A 21,293-nucleotide genomic window follows, 5' to 3' on the forward strand; every position below is an offset into this window, starting at 1 on the left:
TTGATACCAGCCAGGATAGTTCTTGGATAGCCCATCCATGTCCTCGTCCTCCCAAAAGATCTTCTGGATCAGTGACTAATATTCACCCAGGAGACCAGCCACACAATGCCAAGACTTGGTGAGTGAAACACCTAGCATCCATCACCCTATCTACCTATGAGAATGAACCAAAGCTAAACTTGAACAACAGACCCAGCATGCGCAACCTGCCGCGAGAAGTGCAGGCGCTGTGATCGTGCCAAGCCGACTTGCGGAAGATGTGCAGAGAGAGGGCTTGAATGTAAAGGATATCCAGAGAAATTTCGATTCCAGGGCGTCGCTATTCCGAACAAAAGGGATAATAATAATAATGGTCGAAAGTCGGTATTAACAGGTGTAAGCCCGGGGGTGGACAAGCCTGACTCTGTAGGTCTAGCTGGGGAGGACTCCTGGGGTAATTTTGTTATAGACCCGGCACTCACCCAGCCAGATCCGACGCGTTGGAATGCAGAGACAACCATTGTCCGGGAGTCTTCACTGGATAATAGCAGGTCACCGCCGGACCAGCAAAGTGATATATTGGAAGTGAATGAGCTGCTCTTGCATGAGCGAACGCAGAGCTTGTTATCATATTGTATGTCCCCTCGTATGTTCAACACAGACTTTTAGGGTTACTCAGTCAGTGCTGCAGATGACCGGGTTATATGTCCGCACCAAATCACACTATCGGGGAACAACGCCAACAATCCATACCGAACCTACGTTCTGCCGTTAGCATACGAGCGGCCTGGACTCCTCTATTCGGTTCTCCGTCTGGCAGCATGCCATGCCGGCCTAAGGAGTGAAAAGGAGGAACTGCAGAAGGTAGCAGACGAGTACCGACTCCGGTGCATTGGCTGCTTGAGGCAGTCGATCGAGAAAGGAATATCCTCGCAATCGCACGAGAATGAGCGAGACGGGCTGTTTGCAACTATACAACTCCTTCTTTTGCACGATGTTGGTGCTTTCGGTTCTATTACTGTGTCATGGCTTACTTTACTGACTGTCGACGAAGATATGTGAGTCCGGTATATCAACACACGGGGCTCACATTACAGGCGCCATGTCAATTTGCAGTCAGTTGCGACTGTCCGAGACATTAACGGAGAAGGACGAAAGGGCTATTTTTTTCCTTGGGAATCTAGCCTGGTGAGTTCCCATCTATATACCAACAGCTGACCAAGTCAAACCTAAACATATTTATCAGGCTTGATGTAATCCGATCTTTCTCAGATCCAAAACGACTCTGTTTCTCCTCCCGTCTCCGGAGGACGATTGTCTCTCTCAGTACACCCAAATTCGAGCAGGTAAATGGCTGTCCAAGGGATCTCTTCCTCATGGTCGGAGATGCCTTGGAATGCGCCAAATCGCATGAAACAGGGCATATCAATCGTCCCCGGTACAATCACCTGCTCATGGATGCCCATTTGCGAATATATACCTGGAACCCCTCCAGCTGGACACTCCCAGACGACAACCAGGCCTGGGCCGGGATTGGTGAAAGCTTCAGACACGCGTTTATATTATACACATCTCGATTATTACTACCCGAACAGCCAGCCGAGGCATCGATTATCCAAAATTCAGTCAGGGCTGTGTTGGACGCTGTATCTGAGATATCCAGTCGTCTCATCGAACTAGTTATCTTTCCGCTGTTTATTGCTGGAACGGACTGTGTGTCCGCACATTCACGCCACTATATCGTCCTGCAGCTGGACCATATCAAGTCAAAGGGGGGATTCAGTATTGACCTGCCCAAAAGGGTTCTGCGGCAGGTATGGGAGGCCCGCGGGGAGCAGCCGAAATGGGATTCAAGAAATATTTTGTGGACCTCTTTTGTGTGTTTTCTTCTCTTCTTCTTGGATCTTTAACTGACACTGGGTTTGCAAGACGGATGCAACAGCAAATGGCTTCCAGAATGATTATCTTATTATTTAGCTGGGTGTACAGCTAGAAAGCGAGACAGGTAGAAATGGTGTTCGCATGAAGAATTAAGATATAAGGAAGGTTTGGAAGAGGAGCTGGAGCCACATATCCGAAACGCCGGTCATACAACGGTCTCCACTTGACCGCATTTCAAAAGGAGGGTGAGTCTGTCAGTCTGGTCCTGGCTTACTGCTCCTGACTCTCAGCCGGTCGGGTGCCTGAGCAAACAGAAATCGAGATGACGAACGAACAACCAATCTTTGTCTTTGTCCCAGGTGCATGGCATACTCCCGACACCTTCAATGGCCTGCGCAGCCTCATGGCACAACAGGGACTCGAGACTGAAGCCATCGCCACTCCGTCTGTCGGCGCGTCAACTCCTGCGACAGGCCTTCACGCCGATATCGAGTACACCAAGGGCATCCTGCGAGGACTGGTCGACAACGGACGGCAGGTGGTGGTAGTTGGGCATTCCTACGGGGGAATTGTCGGTGGGTGTGCCGTGGAAGGACTTGGATATGCCCAGCGATCGAAAGAAGGTCTTCCAGGTGGTGTAATCATGGTCGTGTGGTTGACAGCCTTTGTCGCGCCCAAGGGGAAGTCGCTGCTTGATCTTCTCGGGGGCAGCTGGTTGCCTTGGATGCAGTTCAAGAATGACGATGGCTACAGCTACAGCTCGGAGGAAGAGACGGTCTTCTATAGCGACATGACACCCGAGGCCCAGCAGAAACATATTTCCTTACTGAAGCGCCACCCGACGTTGTGCTTCACTGAGCCCGCGGTGTATGAGCCATGGCATGATATTCCCGCCATGTACCTATTCTGCGACGAGGACCAGGGCCTTTCACTGGCTGTTCAAGAAGCGTTTGCGAGGACCCTCGGGGCGCCAGTGACATTCCACACTGAAGGATCCCACTCGGCGTTCTTGAGCCAGCCTGCACAAGTGATTGACGGGCTGCGGGTGGCATTGGATGCTGGGAGGAAGCAGAGTGGCATCACCGCTTAACACTTCATTGGCCGGGGGTTAAGCTGCTGTCAGTATTCGAGACGGAAGGATGGATCGGACAGGGGCTGAAGAACTGCGATGTTTGGTCATGAGATGGATGATGACAGTGGAATGCAAATCAGAAGAAGCAAATCCTCACGGTATCCCGAATACATTTTCAAGACACAATAATACAGAAGCCCTGGAAGTAGAGGATGAAGTGTAGAATGTACGGGTATATGGTTCTGAAGATATCCCTAGACAGATCACGCAACCCGGCCAGCCCTAGTCCGAAGTCTCCATTAGCCAGGCTGAGCTTTGCCTAAATAACGAGGTCAAGTTAACTTAGATACCGAGTTAGCCGATACTCCTCTCACTCATAGCTCTCCATGAAGCCAGCACGGGTGTTAAGTCTATATTTCCTCCTATCAGTTGTTCCCTGCGTACACCGTTATGAAAGCCGATAGCGAGTGCCGGTACATTTGGTGTAGACTTGAACGACCCCACGGGGTAGGGTCCACGTTGTTCTCTCCACATTGAATCCTGCGTCTGATGATCTGATTCTTGGTAAATCCTTGTCGCCAGCCAGGTTCTCCGCACTTGAAGCTTCTTGGAGCTTAGTTCTCCGGATTTTCCGGATAAAGCAACGTCTACTGAGCAATCGGATGGCCCTGCGTACATCTCCCCACATACCGCACGGACATTGCCTTATTGCTTTCTGCCGATGTATACCCGGCCTGCGTCGTGAGTGCGAGATGGAGTTCTGCAAAGCCTCGGCTAGGAGGGTAGAGGGGTTGTTATAATCTATAAAGAGTAACACTCTTTGGCCTCTCTAACCTAGCAGGCAAATCAGTATCACACCATTTCCCCTCCCTTCAAAATGCGGATTTCATGGGGAAAAGCAGGTCTACTGCTCAGTGCTGCCTTTGGTTGTATCGCTACAGCCGAAGATGTCATTACTAGTGATGCCCACTTTTATGGGGCTTCTCCTCCTGTGTACCCCTCTCGTACGTCTAACCTTGCCTTTGTCTCTCCTTCATTTTGGTTGCTAACCCGTGAGTAGCCCAGGGAGTTGGTGCCGGCGACTGGGCTTCTGCATACAAGAAAGCCAAGGCCTTCGTTGCCCAACTCTCTGATGATGAAAAGGTCAACCTTACCGCCGGTGTCTCTTCGAACACTGGCTGCTCTGGCACCATCCAGGGTATTGACCGGCTGGGGTTTCCGGGTATATGCATGAGTGACGCTGGCAATGGACTGGTCAGTATCACACACTTCTTTCTCCGGTTCAATGACACCGCATACTAAACCGAACTATGCAGAGAGGAACCGATTATGTTAATGCTTGGTCATCTGGGATCTCTGTTGGCGCCAGGTAAGTGATACGTACCCACAAGCATGAGTACTATTATCGTAACGTCTTACTGATGGGCTACCTAGCTGGAACCGCGACCTTGCCAAGGATAGAGGTGTCTACATGGGCAAGGAATATCGCAAAAAGGGCGTCAACATGATTCTTGGCCCCGTTGTTGGCCCTCTCGGCCGCGTAGCCCTCGGGGGTCGCAACTGGGAGGGATTCGCCGCTGACCCTTATCTGAGTGGCATTCTGGTGGCTGAGTCTGTGAAGGGTCTTCAGTCCGAGAACGTTGCTACGTCTCTCAAGGTGTGTATGCTTTCTCCAGAGCGTGTATTATCAGAGCTAATCAGATGTAGCACTATATCGCCAATGAACAAGAAATCAATCGCAACCCTACTAATGACTCCGAAGGGAATGCCGTTCAATCGGTGTCTTCGAATCTTGATGATAAGACAATCCATGAGCTCTACCTCTGGCCATTCCAGGATGCTGTTCTTGCTGGCACCACGAACATCATGTGTTCCTATAACCGGTTGAATAACTCTTACGGCTGCCAGAACAGTCAGATACTGAACGGTCTATTGAAGACTGAACTAGGCTTCCAGGGTACACTCCCGCATCGAAAATGATATCATCATTTACACGGAAACTAATACTTGCTTTTAATGCTAATAGGATACGTTGTCACCGACTGGGGTGCCCAGCATGCTGGGATTGCTGGTGCTAATGCGGGACTCGACGTTGCGATGCCTTCCTCTGCAACATGGAACAGCAATCTGACAACTGCCATTGCCAATGGGTCCATGGAGGCCTCGCGTCTGGATGACATGGTTACACGGTACTTGATCATACCCGTTATACCCTCTAATACCGCCGGTGCTAACGTGCATCAGAGTCATGGCAACGTGGTACTACCTAGACCAGAACACTGCCTTCCCAAATCCCGGAATTGGAATGCCCAAGAGTGTGAGCGAACCTCACCAGGCCGTCATTGCCACATCGCAAGAAGCAAAGCCGGTTCTGCTGCAATCAGCAATTGAAAGCCACGTCCTGGTGAAGAACACCAATGCTGCACTTCCTCTCAAATCTCCAAAGCTGATATCCGTCTTTGGCTATGACGCCTACGCCCCCTTGACCAATGACTTAAGTAATAGTTTCAATTTCGACACAAGTAAGACCAGGTCAGACCTGTATAAAAACCGGACGCTGCATGTCGGCGGTGGCTCTGGTTTAAATTCGCCTGCCTATATTGATGCCCCTATTGACGCCATCCAACGCCGGGCGTACAAGGACGGCTGCTCTGTTCTTTGGGACTTCTCTTCTGAAAATCCCAATGTGGACTCCACATCAGATGCATGCCTAGTCTTCATCAACGCCTACGCCGAGGAGGGCTTCGACCGGAAAGCACTATCCGACAGCCACAGCGACGCCATCGTAACGAACGTCGCAAAGAACTGTTCCAATACCATCGTCGTCGTCCACAACGCAGGCATCCGCACCGTGGAAGCATGGGTTGATCACGCCAATGTCACCGGCATCATCTTCGCACATCTGCCTGGCCAGGACACAGGCCGCGCCTTGGTGGAACTCTTATACGGCGATTCGAATCCCTCCGGTAGACTCCCTTATACTGTTGCTAAGAAGCCCTCGGATTATGGTTCCCTCCTTGAACCGTCGCTGCCAGAAGGGAAGTATAAGTATTTCCCCCAGTCTGATTTCTCGGAGGGCGTCTACATTGATTACCGCGCTTTTGATAAGAATGGAATCGAGCCGCAGTATGCATTTGGGTTCGGTCTTTCGTATACCACGTTTGAGTACTCCGGCTTGAAGATCTCGAAGAAGAAGGGTAAGAATGCTGCCTACCCGGCTAAAACATCGAAGGTAGTTCCCGGCGGGAATCCGCGTCTCTTTGATGAGCTGGTCACTGTGACAGCAACGGTCAAGAACGCCGGGGCCGTTGATGGGCAGGAGGTTGCCCAGCTGTACTTGGGAATCCCGAATGGCCCTGTTCGCCAGCTTCGTGGCTTTGATAAGGTCGCTATCAAGGCTGGAAAGTCGGAGAAGATTTCGTTTGCCTTGACGCGGCGGGACTTGAGTACTTGGGATACCGATGCACAGGAGTGGCTCCTTCAGCGCGGAGATTATAAGGCCTATGTTGGTAGGGATAGTAGGGACTTGCCTCTTGAAGCTACTCTGTCTTTTTAACTTTGAGTTGAATGGTTTGTGCTCGAATAGCGAGGTTGTTTGCGAGGAAACGTTCCCACTATATAATATGGGTTCAGAAGCAATTGAATCTTCCTTAACACGCTCCCCGGTTGGCATAGACCTCTACTATACAGTACATGCACTCATCCTCGAATACTTCTAGAATCCTTGCTCCTCCCAGATGCACGTCGCTAGCTGCTCCAGCTCCTCGTCACCAATGCTGATGTCCTGCTCTCTAGGCAGATCGGGCTGGCGGAGAAAGAGTTTGGAGAAATCAATGATGAGGGGACCGCCAGCAACAAACGTCGTCCCACGTCTTGTTTTCGAGATAGCAATGCGCTGCGTCCGTTCACATCTGCTGACGCCATTGCTTTCCCACTGTTCAATTACAATCTCGGGCCGAGTCCTGTTGATATGAACAGTCAAGATGACTTTTACTCTGCCCTCAGATGCGCGATGCCAGAACCGAATATCTCGCTGTAGCTTTGCCTTCGTTTCGGACAGGTCAGCCTCCAGTACGACGCTGGGCAATTTCCGACGCTGGGCCATGTCCGGGGCTGAGCACAGGGAACTCGGCGTGGCCTTCATGCCTCGTCTGGCTGCCTCCCACCCATCTTGGCCTTATTTTTACCGGGCCCGGGCCGTCAAATTCATGCTGGATGGTCATTGTAGCAGGGGTGCGGGCTTGTTGGGAGACTGTAAAAACGTTGCTACTGAAGAGGAATGGTAAAGGGAAAAGATCCTGGATAGTTCTTCATAGAATCTCAATATTGACGTCCTTCGCTAGTGAATGCTTGCTTGGTAATGGATGGTTGGTTGACGAAGAGCTCTAGTAAACAGGTAGAATGTCACGACCCCCCTTTGCTCTTTCCTCGACACTACTCCGAATATCTACTTCCGGATACTGTTGAGGAAAGAGCGAGGGGGGGGTCATAGTATTCTGCCTGTCTACTAGAACTCTTCGTCAACCAAACAACCGCGATAACGCAAGCATCTATTAACGAAAGTCTTTAGCTTTATGGGCAGGGCCATGCCCTTGCGATTCGAGGGGCATAACGAACGAGCATGAAAGACTAGTTGCCGGTGCTGAATTAATACCCGGGGGCCATGGACCCTGTCATGCATCCTCGGTCAGTCAGCCTGTTTCTGGAGGTGAAGTACTCATTCCCTCTTGAAATCTGGTCCGCAGCGCCAGCTCTATGGGAACCAACAACTATGTATTGCACTCTCTGTATATACTGTAGCAAGTAGACACAAGTCAATTGAAAGTCAGCAAATACATCGGATGGAAGAGTCTATCTGCAGTTCTGTTTCGCCGTCTGCTTGTTCTATAAGCGAGGCCATCTACCACCGCTTGCCAAAGACATTGCAAATAACTGCAGGGTACACTTCCTCCACTGAGAACTGGGGCACTGAGTCAACTATCACACGGCCACCTCCGCCACTGCATTCCTTGTTGCTATAAAGTGTGAGTATAATCGTGTTTGGCTCAGTGGATTGGGTGTCAATACTTGAAGACCTGGCACCAGGCGTCTGATTTCCCGGGGATCGAGACAGACTCAATTCTCCTACAGGTCCAAACCAGTCAGTTGATTATTGGCAATTTCAGGTGGACTTCATCGCAGGGGAAACTCACGGAGAAATGGATTTGCATTCGCCATTGGCTACGAATCTGACTTGCTCGCCTTTGTACTGGCCTTTATTGTAGATGGTGACCTGTAAAGGTGTAAGTAGGGTTTTGAGCTAAGAGGAGTCTGGTACGTACCTTGGGCGCAGGCTGGGCCTGGGGCGCCGCAGCGGTGAGAGTTGCCAGGAGGGCACTTGCTGCGAAAGACAGAGCGAGACGCATTGTAATGACTGTGCGTTACTGAAGTTCGTTTAGTTCTCTTGCCTTAGTGTTGTTGTTGTTGTCAAGAGAAGTCTGGCGCCGTCTACTGCAGCTGTCTTTTATAAGGCAAGCACTCGCCCTGCCATGACGATGACGGTATCTCCAAACAACTGCAGGCCTGAAGGAAAAGACCGTGTGCAGCCCAATCCGGTTACACACGCAAAGTCGCCAGTGATCGACAGGGCTCTTGGCTTTTCCTGCAAAGATCATTTGCTGTTGATATCAACGCCTGGCGTCACGATGCAGCAGTTCCTGCAGGTGAAACGAATGGCTCCCCGAAAGAGCTAATGGGGCTCTGGAGGAAATTAATCAGCTTTCCTCCGCCAGTTTCACTTCAAAATTGACATTCTCTTTGGGTATATGCCCAGTCCATATCAACCTGTGCTTCTAGCCAGTATGGATCTATGTTTCATAATTTATCCGTTTCTTCATACTCTGGATAACCTGAGAAATGAGGTACCCAGACGAAAACTAAAAACAGCAAGTGCTATCCAAAGTCTCTATTTGAAATCAGTTTGTTGATGGAGGTAAGGTTTGGTAGTTGTTGATCTTGTTGTAATGAGATATATATCTTCGACAGGGCCAGAAGTGGACAAGAGGGCCTCCCAGGCAGGCAAAGCTTCAATTTTACGTTTCCTTATGATGAACTGACTCTGGCAAGTTTATATTCAATGAGCAGGACTCTACAGGCACCCAGGAACGAGTATGTATGCTGTATAGTCGAGGAAAGTAACGTGACAGTCAAAAGGAGTAAATGAGCCGACCGGAGAATCTCCGAGTTGGATGCAACAACCTCGGATATCCATCCAACTCTCCCACAAAGGCGTTGTGATGAAGACCTGATCATACCACCCCTGCTGCCTCAAGCATCGCATGATTTACCCGATTCAGTATCGTGAGCGGCTCCGTCGATGGCAGGAAAACAGCCGCCTGCAGTGACGCCCACCCGCACCAAACGAGAGTCACGATCGCGGAAAGGATGGTTTGTGTTGCCTGCAGCTATAGATCTCTACATGGGTGCGATATCTGACAGCATCTAGTCCAGAGTGCAGGAGCCGCAAGATTAAATGCGATGAACAGAAGCCGGAATGCGGGCAGTGCCTCAAGACTGGCCGGTCGTGCCGGATCTTGGATAGCCTCTTTAAACCGCACTCGTACTCGTTTATGGTGACGCCGACCAAGGGAAGTTCGCCTGTTGAAGCTCAGAAATCGGCCGGACAAGGAAATGGTCCTGATGCGAGATCGCGGGATAGTGCTTCACATAACGGTATGACCTTGAGAATGTTACCATACTATGGTCGAACACTAACCATCCGCTAAAGACCCTATAAATCCGACGGAGAAGGCAAATACTTTTGAATGGCCAATAGATTCACCAAACAGAGAAAATAGCCCTGTTACAACAATTGCTTCGTCGACCAATATTCAGCAGGAACGGAAAGAGGATTCAACTGCGGACTCCGCAGCCATGAGAGAACACCCTAAAACCCCGTTGGCAGCAGTTTCGAGCAGTGAACATCTGTACTCCCCAGCAGTGCCACACGGGAGCCCTTACAGCATCCCGACCGCTCATGATGAAGATAGCTACCAAGATCGCTGCGAGATCGCATTCTTCCTGCGCCACTTCTCCGAAGGCCCCGGGCAATGGATGGACATATGCGGAGGCAAATCATATTTCAGCCAAAATGCCGTCGTACTCGCACACTGGAATCCGCTTGTACGTTATGCTGCCTGTGCTTTAGGGGCCAAACAGCTAGGCCAGACAAGGCATCCAGAATCCCAGATCCGGCAGACAAAGACACAAAGCTTGATGATGAAGGCGCTTATTGATACCAGATTGGGGTTCACGTGGTACGGAGCGAAGTATTATGAGAAGGCGATCAAGCTACTAGCCAACCACATCTCGAACAAGGACCAGTCATACTCACTATCGCCGAATTATGTTTATGGATTGGGCTTGACTCCACAGAGTGTTGACCACAATTCTACCCGCGAGCAGGATGAGGATGAATTCCCTTATCTTATTATAGCAGCCTGCATCCTGTGTCAGTACGAGGATGTCAACTCTACCATACGTGCGTGGTCGGGGCACCTGGATGGTATCTTTCGACTGCTTCGACCGCACCTCACGGAACCAGGATGCTTTGAAGTTGCTAGTAGGATCCCACAGCCGGCGAGGGCACTGGACGCTGTTTTCTGGTTTGTCGTCATCAACGACATGTTGGATGCCTGTATGTTGCGATATCCTCTTCGCTCAACAATACTGACAATTAACCTAGTTGTTACGCGGAGTAAAACTCGAATCGACCCCGACGACATATCTGTCTGGCGCAATATGGGCCTCCCGCTAGACAGTGATGGGCATTTCAAGCCTGAGTTATCTGGAGAAGCGCAGTTGGAAATTATCCTATTCAAAGCACTAGTTAGGATGATGTGCCAACTAATGAATTCCGAGCCTGGTGATATCACCCAGTGGACCAGAATGAACGAAGAGTTCGACCGCTGGCAAAATGCAGTTCCGCCATCTTTCTATATACCCATCGCATGGCCACCTGTCGAGCCCAATCCCTCGCCCATAACCGACCCCTTCACCCGCGAGATTTGGTTTGCAAGTGATATCTGCGCAGCAACCTTGGCCTTCTACCATATGGCTCGAATGGTTCTTCTCGCGAACTGCCCGGTGAACGTATTCCGACAAACCCGGGACGGGAATGACGTCCTTGGGACATATAATAGTCTCCAGAAAGACCTCCGAAAGCACGCGATGGAGATCATCCCAATCATGCATGCGATGCCCAGCGAAACAGTACAAAAGTACATGCTGCAGCCACTTTATGTTGCGGGCCGGTCTTTGACAGACAATGAAGAGCGAAGGAGCCTACTGCACATACTGCGGGACATGGGAGATGACTTTGGGCTTTTTACGGACTACCGAATTGAAGACCTCTGCGAGGAGTGGGGAATGCCATATAGTGGTATCGACCGTCGGGATGGGCATGGTATTTTAACATAATGCACTAAGCTACCACCCCCTGACGCCTTTTCCAGTCCAGTGCACCGCTATAAAAGCAGTTATAGTCCATGAACTCTGCTGGATTCATGTGCACTTTCCGATTATCAGTCTCAGTGGCAGGCCGGGAGGCTTGACGGCTATATGCTTGTATTGTTGTGGCCCGATCAGAGCGACATCTGAAAATAGCGTCGTTTGTCTGGGTGACTGTTTCCAGTGAGTTGGAGGGGGTGGTCCTCTCAAATCCACCGAAGAAAGCCCCCAATGCCTCCGCATCTTCGATAGCCTGACTGGCGCCTTGACCCTGCGTGGGTAACATAGCATGAGCTGCGTCACCAATCAATATAGCCCGGCCGTGATACCATGTTTTCAGTGGGTCTAGGTCACGCAGCTGCCATAGACCCAAGGATGTCCCTTTCGCTAGCAGGAGTGGCTTCTTCGCCCAATCTGGGAACTCAGCGAATGTCCTCATCATTTTGTCGTGGTCGCCTTCGGTCGTCCAGCTAGTATTTGTGGAATTTTCATTCATGCTCTCGTCTGGTACAAGGGCTACGATGCTATAGATTGTGCCGTTTCTTGCCGGGCCCATGATCAATCTTCTGTCGCGGCCCATGACCATCGTGGTACACCCCCTTCGGGGATTGATGACCTTCACAAAGTCGGACTCCCGTTCTAAGCGTTCTGTTGGGATCATCATCCTGTATGCGGACAGACCTGTTGGTATTGCGTTCGCTTCCTCTTCAAGGACGTATTTACGAACGGCGCTTTTGATGCCGTCAGCGCCAACGATTAGGTCTGCAGATAGGACTTCCCCGGTTGCAAGCTCCACTGTGCCCTTCTCACAGTCACAGCCTGTAACTCTGCTGGCAGTCCGAAGAACCGCAGGGAGACCAGGAAAGTCAGGAGACGTAGCTCGCTCCTTGAGCGTTTGATGTAGATCGGCTCGATGATACATCATTCTCTCCGCACCATACTTATCCTTCGTCAGAAGAGGAACTCGTATTTGCATTTCGCCATCGAGGTTATAAATCTGAAACGCCTCGTCAACCATCGAGCCGCGCTGTTTGAGTCTGGATGCAAGCCCCCATTGCTCCTCGACGATCTTGGATGCATTTGGCTGGAGGGATATTGTGGCGCCGATTTCCTGGCTGATAGGTGATTGTTCAAGGATGGTGATATCTCTATCTCCATGACGGAGGGCGATTGCCTATACTTGTCAGATGATTCTACCTCTTTAGAGGGAGTCTTACAGCTGCGAGCCCGGCGATTCCGCCGCCGACAACGATGATTCTCAAACCCATTCTGGATGGCCCTCCAGTCTCAATAAAATGCCAGAATGGCAATAAATCAACGTGTACATATTCCAGGTGGAGCCGAACCACCCCACGGGGCTATAATCAGCTGGAAAGGCGACCGACCTTTCTCGGCCAGCCCCGAGGGCCCCGAGCCCCGAATCTCGGAGCACCACGGCGAGACCATGCGCCCATTATCTGGACCCTATGGAATAGAAATCCAAAGTCAGATAAAAGCATGAAATAGACTAGACCACTGCCTAAGCAAACCTGTCCACGTTATCCCCATTTCACTAGGCACCAAACCAAGCCCACCCAAAATGTCCACCACCGCAACCGAACTTAAGACCGGCGTCACTGTCACAGGAACGCAGCCCAAAGGCCGCATGGCCCTGGATGGATCGCCAACCAACTACGGCGACTTCCGTGATGCCCTGAATAGGGACGGATACGCTGTTATCAAGGGTGCGATCCCGCGAGACCGTGCCGGTAAATACGCGGATGAGTTTTATACTTATCTGGAGGGCTTGTATGAACTTTTTCTCCACAATCCCATCCCCCTATTAGATATCCGGCTTTACTGATGATGCTAATAATCGAGTAGTAACCTCGGGTATAACCGTAATGACCCATCGACAATCAAGCCGGCCAATCTGCCTGTCATTAACGAGAAGGGCATGATACTGGCGTACGGCGTCACGCATGAGAAATGGGTATGGGATATTCGTGGTGAGCCGGGGGTTGTTGACACCTTTGAGAAGGTGTATGATGATGAGGACTTGATTGTTTCGTTTGATGTGGTGAATGTGCAATTTGCGAAGTATGTCTACGTCTACCTTCACTTCCATCCATCCTTGCCCTTTGCGATATCGGTTTGGATTTTGATCGAGAGCTGACTATTGACGGGTATATGTAGTCGAGAGAATATGCCTGAGAAGTATATCAACACCTTTCATGGATTGAGGCCAAAGAGGCAGCCAAAGTACCCAGTAGCTAACAGTTGCCTAGCAAACCCTGGCCACACCAAGACCAAGACCCAACCAAGCCCGGTTTCCGCTGTACGTCTCCCTCATCCCGTTTAACTTAGTCTATCGCCATACACTAACTGAGCCAATCTAGGCCTCCAAGGTCTCGTGAACCTCAACCCCTGCGGCCCCAAAGACGGCGGGTTGATCGTCTGCCCAGGGGGGCACAGACTGTCCCAGCAATTCCACCGCGAGATGGCCGCCGAGCCACGCATCCCAGCCTGGACACCGGAGTGGTTCGGGTTCACGGAGAACGGGATGAAGTGGCTCGCTGATCACGGATTGGAGTGGGTCAAGGTCTGCGCGGAGCCAGGCGATTTGATTGTTTGGGATAGTCGTGTGCCGCATTATAACCTCCCGCCTGAGGGGGAGAATGACAGGTTGGCGGTTTATACGTGCTTTATGCCGGTTAATGAGGCGAGTGGAGAGGATTTGGTTCGGAAGAAGGGAGCTTTTGAGGGTATGTTCTTTCCATTATTTTGCTGGTTTGTCTGTGTTTCCTGGATATGGACTGACTGACCGGTCTATATAGAACGCCTCGGCACCACACACTGGCCGAATGCGGTGCATGTTGGTTCGAATACTGCCATGAGGGATGGAAAGCCGTGTGAGAAGACTCGAGACCGTCCGGTTCAGGAGCCAGCTTTGAATGAACGGACGTTTAAGTTGACTGGGATCCCGTATATCAAGCAGAGTGCCTGATGGGGGCTGTTTTGGATTGGCTGTAGTTACCATGGCGGGTTTCAATGCATTTGATATTTGATTTGGACATGTTCCACGTATTACATCCGGATCAAGCCCCCCTAATGTCCGACTTCAGCAACCACGCCCCCTCTGGAAGCTCCTCTGGGACTACGTGTGGGTGGAATGCAGGTAAGTAAACCCCTGCAGGGCCGGCGGCTAACTACTGGATGGTGATCCCAGACATCCAAGCGCCGATGCAAGGCTGACTCGAGGAGAAGGAGATGCTCGTAGTGGATTTCCAGCTGATTCCCCTCAATCGTACTTTTATGTCAGCCAGCCTGCCTGCCTTTCCTCCAAGGCGCTTACTGTGTGCGGCGCAGCGTAAATACGACGAGGTTGCCCTCTTTTCAAGAGTTCCATCTATGAGCCAGAAACAGTGCGTACAGCCGGCACTTACTCGCGATCGACATGCCACGACGCTACCATCGAAAGGCCCAGCAGACATCGTCGTTCTCCGCCCCCTCGGCGCCATCCGCGCAGACCTTGCGATGCCTCGCGTTGCCAGAAGATGGGACGGAATGCCGGGGTATGAGACAAAAGCCCGAGCATCAATATTGCCGATACCATCATCAGGAATACAAAAGCCTTTACTGCACTTACAAACGGCTGGAAAAGGAGTATAATGGCTTTGGGTCGGTCGGCCCAGAGGGCTGGGCGGAGAAGGCCGCACGCGGGAGACAGGTCATTTCGCTGAGGGACCAGGTCAATAAGCGGTTCTACAGTGTAAAGGCTGGCAATGGAGGTCACGTCCGATGGATTCTGAAGCTGCAGAAGGAGGTCGAGATTTTGGAGAGGCTTACGATTGGAGCGGATGAGACCCGGGATGGAGGTGGACCACAGAGCGAGCCAGAAAGCGGCCCAGTGGACAGTGAAGCCCATCGTGGAGAATACGTCTATCGCTCCCTACTCTCACCGGATGTGCCGATGTCTGATCTGGATCATCTGCCGGATGATAGCCCTGTAAAGGTTATGAAGAGGACCCTTGCTCAGCTCACCGATACCCTGGTGGAACAGCTGTATAGAATCGTCCCTTCGCTCGATGACTCGTCTCCAGTAATAAAAGATGACGAGGGAAGAGAATCACGGATTCCTGACATCGGTGATAAAGCGATACGATTCATCTTGCGTGAATTTATCCTCTGGAAAGCTGACACGGAAGTCCTTGCTCTAGCCTCCAACACTGACAGCATTGATAAGTTTCTGCGAAGAGTGCGCCTGGAGGATACCCGGGAATATATCAAATTCTTCGAGAACCTACGCCGCGAGGACACCCTGCACTTTCTACGCGGTGCTGTGTGCCATTGTGTACTCCCCCCGGATTCGTCGGCAGTCACTATCCTGGGGGAGCCCATTTCCACTGACAATGAGACGAGAAGAATGACCGTCGAAGCTTGGGACATACTGTACACGTATTTTCGTGACTTTATAGAGGGCACAACCGTTGAATTCTTTTGCTTCAGGTTCGAAGATGTCGTTCTCATCAAGAGACTCATAGCACTGGGGAGGTACCCGGATTGGCAGGGAGACGCATGCGAAGGACAACGCTTGTCCGCTTTTCTTGGGTTTATATCGGTCACCAAGGGCTTCCAAGATCCTATTATCACTCTCACTGAGAACGAGGGCCTTATCACTGCAACTGAAAATCGGTGCTATCTCGTCGGGAGACTGAGCAAGCATGACCCCATGACAGCGATGTTCGTCCAGGATCTCCTCCGACGAGTTGGTCATTATATTGTGGTGGTCTACGAGATCGTTGGAGATACACTGCAATCTCCAAAGATCACTCACCAAACAGACGTGGGGGACGACAATCTTTGGATAAAACGCAGCCGCTCAGCGGGCACACATGATGGGCTGGATGAGGCTGCCTGGAGTATCCAGTGGGCATTAGGAGACATTCGCAATGACATACGATTCATCCGATCCTACCGGGAACGCAATATGCTGAAGCACTATGTCGAGATCTTGATCATAGACAGACAACCAGGGCACGTATTCAGCCTATACAGCGTGGCCAACGATGTCCTAATGATGCTTTCTGGTGATCCGAGCGCAGCAGAGATCTGGAGAAGCGCCATCCACAAGTCAATGCCCGAAGACGAACAAGCAAAGTGGATAGATGGCTACTCGTGGGAAAGCGCATCCATAGAGGACACACACGTTAGCGATCTTCACTATGAAGGGGCCCGCATCCGAGCATGGGACGTGCAGCAAAAGCAGCCAGGCCTAATTCGCGGTTCGCTAGCTATAAAACCCTCACGCCGAGACCGTAGGTTGATATGCAAGATCCTCCGCCAGATGGAGGCCAGTGGAGTAATCAGCCAACTGCAAGAGTATCACAAAGTCTGGAGTAGGCCGACTATTCTATATGGCACAGACGGCCTAGAAGACCTATACTTCCACTACGACCTCGGTCCTCCCGACGAAGATGCACTTGCACGGGGACCACTGGGCCTTTCTTCTACACCTGCACCAGGTTCGTTAGGACGCTTCGCTCACGCGTTCAAGGCAGCGCACCCAGACGCGGCTTTTGCCAAAGGGAGGATAAACGTTCACTACTGTGCATGGCCAATGCCTGCTGTAAGCGCGCTCGGCCTTCTTACCTTCTGCACCAGTGAAGGGTACCTCTACCGCTGGAATGCCCACCCCTTTGACTTCCCACTGTCCCAGCGCTCGTGGCAGGGTTATGTTAACAATGAGATAAATAGGAGATTCCCGTTTGCGCGGTGCGTGGGGACAACCTTGGTTATGGCTGCTGCTAGTTTGGGAGAGGCAACGAAGAACCTTACCGTGTTGACTGAGGCGACGGAGCAGAAGGGGTGGAAATTAACTGTTCCGCATCAGTCCAGATGGACGGGGGATATTGACAGTTTGGCATTGTCGACATTATGGGCTGGGGTATCTCCTGCCCTATAGGAGTGAGAGCCAACCGGTACGCTTCGAGAGGGATGTTGCGTGGCGTTGCGGATTGTTTAAATAGGAATGTTACTCATGGAAGACCGTCAAGTAGAATAAACTTCAATTCAAGTAGATCCCTCCTAAGATCCAATTCTTAAGACCCATACCGCTCCTTAACAGCATCATACTCCGCCTGCGTCAACAGGAATACATTCCCATGCTTCAACCCCCCAGGCAGCGCCGACGCAGTAACCTGCTCCCACGCCCCAGAGCCCACATCGCCAGTCCGAAACGGCACATACTCCTCATAATTATCCAGCAGCAGGTAATACGTGCCATCGAGGCTAACATCCGGAAACGCAGCCGGCCCTTCATACACAGTCTCGGCTATATACTCCCCGTCCCGCGTCCACTGCCCGAACAGCCCGCCCTCTGTGGTTTCCTGGTACACATAGAGCGGGTTCTCGTCTTTGAGGAAGCGCGCGTAGTGGCCTGGCGTGCCGAGGTAGAGGAATTCCTGGTCGATGAGGGGGATGTTTTCGCTGTCCAGCGCGACGTAGTCGGCGGGGGCGCTAAAGGTTGTGAAGTCGGTTGTTGTGGCGTACCGGATTCGGTCGAGGGATGCGTCGCCTGTATGCTCTGGATCGTCGTCTGAGTAGAGCCGCGATGCCCAGAAGAGGTAGTATTTTGATTCGGTGGCGTTGTACACTACGGACGGTGCCCAGGCCATTCCCGCGGTGGGGTCTTCGATTCTGTGGTGTTATGTTAGCTGGATTTTGTTTGTAGAGATTGGGTTTGGCAGGTGTACATGGATAAAACCGGTTCAGACCAGTCTACCAGGTTCTCTGATTTCCAGATCGTAAGTCCCCGGCTTCCTCGTCGCGTTGCTTCGTCCCAGGAGAAGCCGTCGGCGTTGATATCCAGGTCTGATCAACGTATTAGTAGACTGGTTCATTTCGAACTGGTGAGTATGTTACATACCTGTAGCGACCAACGTATACTCCGATCTGTCCTCATTCGATGTCAAGAATATGTCCCTGACTCCCTTTGTACCGACTGTCGACGCCAGCACCGCATCGCCCGCATTCAGCGGTGTAAAGGCCAGGGGATCGGACGCGTCAGAGAGATACCAAAACACAGAAGGCTCCGCATCTGTGAATGTAGAGAGCAGGTATCCAGCATATGCTTCATTCTGCCTGGGTAGGACCGCGCCGGTTGAGAGGCCCAGGAGGGATATTGCTGTGAAAACCGAAGGGATGTGCATGGTGGGCGATTGATGGTCTTTCAATCAGTGGACGCCGGAATCACGACAGGTATATATTCAGAAGGGCATTACAATGTTTTATCTATTTATTGAAAGACCCCGCGATGTTTTAATCGGCTAAATGATACCTGCAATTGCATGATTTACTCGGACATGGCGATCCTCCGCCGGAGAATTCACCCCACAAGCTGCAAATACTCACACTCTCCTCCACCGGAGACTTGGAGTTAAACAGAATTCCATCTCTGACGTAGCACCTCGGTTAATTATTTGGAAGGCAGGACAAATTCAAATCTCATTAGTAGATTAGGCAACATCCGTACTCCGTGAACTATCAAAATACAACATCCAGTTCCACAGGTCCTCAACATTAAATCCTTCAAAAGGGTACATCTCATCCAACCCACTGGGTAGGTCTGCCGTATCTGACCCGGGAAGGCCGTCCAGAAAGCCATTTGCGCTACTATCTAGAGGAAGGTCATGGACAGGATGCGACCATTCAGGCTGGATCGAGCCACGCACGTCCGAGACAGGATGTGAGACTGACTCCGCTGTCCGCGGTACCAGTGACGGGTTAAGCCCGTTGGATCGGTCGTGGTTCAAACTATGGGCTGTTACAGGGGTCGCCGGTGCGTAGGTCGCTGGGGTGGGAAGAGGGGCGACAGGATGGGATATTGTCGATTGCTTCGCCGCTGCACGGGGAGAGGAAAGGCTCGTACTATAGAGTGTCTTTTCTTGAAGCTTAAGAGGGCTAAGAGCTGTCGCCTCTGCGGCTACAAGGCCCTCCAAGCGTGCCTGGATCTGCTCGTAAATCATAGCCAGTCCCTCAATATATCGCGGGTCAATATTGCACTGCGCGAACCGCGTACTCGAGTAGGCAAGACAGGCCTTCAACAGCTGCATGTCTGTAGCCTGCAGCCGCGACGAGGGATGCTTCATCAGATATATAGCTAAGGCGATACAAGCAAGCCCAGCCGTGCCAGCGGGTATAAGACAGCTATCTGACCCGCGATCCTGTAACTCGATGCTGAGCTTCGCAATAGCGCGGGCGCTATTCACACAGACAGTTTCGCCGTTCGCGAGGCGGAACCGTGATGGGTCGTCTGGACAGTGCTTCATGACCTCTTCCTCGATCTTGGATTTCGGGGCGATGAGTGCGGCGCGGTGCAGCGCTATCATTGTGCCGTGGTACTCGATGGATAGGAACGCGATGATGTGGAATTCGTCGTTCGAACAGATGATGTCGTTTCCTGGGCGAAGTTCAGAGGGGATTTGGTTCGCCCAGGAGAGAAGCCCGCGGTCGAGGCGCGCTGTGTCGAGGAGGATTTGACGAACGGTGTTGGTGGTTTGAGACGTCGAACGACGGTAGCTGTAGAGATGCTGGCTGATGCTTCCTTGGTAGTCTGCCAGCCCTAGGTGCCATTGCAGAAAACGATGCTTTGTGCTCTTTATTGAGTTTGCCTGGGCCATGAGATCGTCCGGTATAAGTGTTGGCCACCCGGAGGCGAGATGCATGACCTTCTCGAAGGAACAACACACTGCCCAGATATGAGCGTGCAGATTTTGTTCTGCTGTGTCGCGTGCCTGCTTTGATGGACGATGGAGTCCCAGAGTGTACGCAATTCGGATGGCCATTCCTAGCGTTTGCCAGGCGAGACCCTCTTGGTTGTGGCCACGGTAGGCAATGGTAAATAATAGAAGAGTCTGAACTGTGGGCAGATAGGGCACCACGATGATATGCGCCAGCAGGCCCGCAGCCGCGTGAAGATAGCGCTCGCCTTCTTCTGTTGGACATTGGGAATCCTCATCGACACCGATGCTCATAACAAGGTACGTAGAGACGAGAACCGGGATATCATCCCGAGAAAGCGTTTTGAAGTCCGAGACCGTGGCCAGCTGGTTGATACTGGCTGCCAGGGCAGTGAGGTTGAAGAGAGGATACAGTGGATGGATGCGCGACTGGTAAACAGCCAGAAAGCGCCCTCGTCTCTCAGGATCAGGAAGTTCAGGCAGCATCAAAGCCAGCGCGATATCTAGTTCCTCAGCATGCCTCATGCCATGTCGAAAGAAACCCGATACAGGCTTCATCCGGACCGCCTTGAAGTAGACATCGAGCGATTTGGCTAGACATTGAGAGCTGCTTCCTCCCAGGATCTTTGTGCGATTTGTGCCCTGCTCGGTGTTGACCGAAGTGTCGAAGGGCTGGCGAACAGGCGACTCTTCGCTGTCAGGGCCGGTTTCACCCTCTGCCCCGTCCAGGGGAAGGACGGCCTGTGTTTGTTGGACAGGGCTCAATGCTGATCTTGACACGTTCCCTCGTGGAGCTGGATGCACCGGTTCATTAACAGTGTTATTGTGCCCCTTCTCTGGCAGCTCCAGCCATTCACGCACCCCCGGGCAGCCTGGGCGCTGGGGATCCGTGGTGACGCAGGGTTGATTTCTCGCCCGGCAGTTTCGACATTTGGGATACTCGGCATCGCACTTGACCTTTCGCTGGCGGCATATATTGCATGCCATGGACAGGCGCGGCCGCTTTGCCGGGGGTGGTCGGTCCATTGCGCCTGTAGCCCGCTGTTCGTTGAGCGACCGAGCTCTGTATAAGCCCCGAGACCACTGCGTCAAGACCCGAGTCTCATTAGCTGCATCATGCTCACCCCCGCGGGGAATTAACAGCTTTGCGGGGT

The 21,293-nt window shown here is 51.8% G+C and overlaps 9 protein-coding genes across 9 annotated transcripts; 5 read left to right on the plus strand and 4 right to left on the minus strand.

The window, feature by feature from the left end:
• Positions 1-2,182: 2,182 nt before the first annotated feature.
• Positions 2,183-2,950, plus strand: APUU_61212S (alpha/beta hydrolase; the record flags this gene model as incomplete). The annotated part of the gene is made up of 1 exon (XM_041694528.1): positions 2,183-2,950. The coding sequence occupies one exon, from the start codon at positions 2,183-2,185 to the stop codon at positions 2,948-2,950; it is 768 nt and encodes a 255-aa protein (XP_041560350.1).
• Positions 2,951-3,809: 859 nt separating this feature from the next.
• APUU_61213S (beta-glucosidase) lies at positions 3,810-6,488 on the plus strand (the record flags this gene model as incomplete). Its single annotated transcript, XM_041694529.1, has 7 exons — positions 3,810-3,936; positions 3,993-4,186; positions 4,249-4,301; positions 4,367-4,589; positions 4,640-4,889; positions 4,959-5,121; positions 5,177-6,488. The coding sequence occupies 7 exons, from the start codon at positions 3,810-3,812 to the stop codon at positions 6,486-6,488; spliced, it is 2,322 nt and encodes a 773-aa protein (XP_041560351.1).
• Positions 6,489-6,647: 159 nt separating this feature from the next.
• APUU_61214A (uncharacterized protein) lies at positions 6,648-7,037 on the minus strand (the record flags this gene model as incomplete). Its single annotated transcript, XM_041694530.1, has 1 exon — positions 6,648-7,037. One exon carries the CDS (start codon positions 7,035-7,037, stop codon positions 6,648-6,650), a length of 390 nt encoding a protein of 129 aa, XP_041560352.1.
• Positions 7,038-7,832: 795 nt separating this feature from the next.
• Positions 7,833-8,337, minus strand: APUU_61215A (uncharacterized protein; the record flags this gene model as incomplete). Its single annotated transcript, XM_041694531.1, has 4 exons — positions 7,833-7,947; positions 8,000-8,056; positions 8,125-8,204; positions 8,254-8,337. The coding sequence occupies 4 exons, from the start codon at positions 8,335-8,337 to the stop codon at positions 7,833-7,835; spliced, it is 336 nt and encodes a 111-aa protein (XP_041560353.1).
• Positions 8,338-9,287: 950 nt separating this feature from the next.
• On the plus strand, positions 9,288-11,389 carry APUU_61216S (Zn(II)2Cys6 transcription factor; the record flags this gene model as incomplete). The annotated part of the gene is made up of 4 exons (XM_041694532.1): positions 9,288-9,358; positions 9,417-9,643; positions 9,699-10,607; positions 10,656-11,389. The coding sequence occupies 4 exons, from the start codon at positions 9,288-9,290 to the stop codon at positions 11,387-11,389; spliced, it is 1,941 nt and encodes a 646-aa protein (XP_041560354.1).
• Positions 11,390-11,393: 4 nt separating this feature from the next.
• APUU_61217A (uncharacterized protein) lies at positions 11,394-12,687 on the minus strand (the record flags this gene model as incomplete). The annotated part of the gene is made up of 2 exons (XM_041694533.1): positions 11,394-12,593; positions 12,637-12,687. 2 exons carry the CDS (start codon positions 12,685-12,687, stop codon positions 11,394-11,396), a joined length of 1,251 nt encoding a protein of 416 aa, XP_041560355.1.
• Positions 12,688-12,998: 311 nt separating this feature from the next.
• Positions 12,999-14,405, plus strand: APUU_61218S (uncharacterized protein; the record flags this gene model as incomplete). Its single annotated transcript, XM_041694535.1, has 6 exons — positions 12,999-13,207; positions 13,283-13,498; positions 13,595-13,615; positions 13,687-13,736; positions 13,798-14,163; positions 14,236-14,405. 6 exons carry the CDS (start codon positions 12,999-13,001, stop codon positions 14,403-14,405), a joined length of 1,032 nt encoding a protein of 343 aa, XP_041560356.1.
• A 450-nt stretch (positions 14,406-14,855) lies between these two features.
• Positions 14,856-17,363, plus strand: APUU_61219S (uncharacterized protein; the record flags this gene model as incomplete). The annotated part of the gene is made up of 1 exon (XM_041694536.1): positions 14,856-17,363. The coding sequence occupies one exon, from the start codon at positions 14,856-14,858 to the stop codon at positions 17,361-17,363; it is 2,508 nt and encodes an 835-aa protein (XP_041560357.1).
• Positions 17,364-17,499: 136 nt separating this feature from the next.
• APUU_61220A (glycoside hydrolase family 43 protein) lies at positions 17,500-18,609 on the minus strand (the record flags this gene model as incomplete). The annotated part of the gene is made up of 3 exons (XM_041694537.1): positions 17,500-18,097; positions 18,154-18,271; positions 18,327-18,609. 3 exons carry the CDS (start codon positions 18,607-18,609, stop codon positions 17,500-17,502), a joined length of 999 nt encoding a protein of 332 aa, XP_041560358.1.
• Between the last annotated feature and the right edge of the window lie 2,684 nt (positions 18,610-21,293).

The sequence above is a fragment of the Aspergillus puulaauensis genome, chromosome 6, assembly GCF_016861865.1.
Source record: "Aspergillus puulaauensis MK2 DNA, chromosome 6, nearly complete sequence".
Taxonomy (NCBI): domain Eukaryota; kingdom Fungi; phylum Ascomycota; class Eurotiomycetes; order Eurotiales; family Aspergillaceae; genus Aspergillus; species Aspergillus puulaauensis.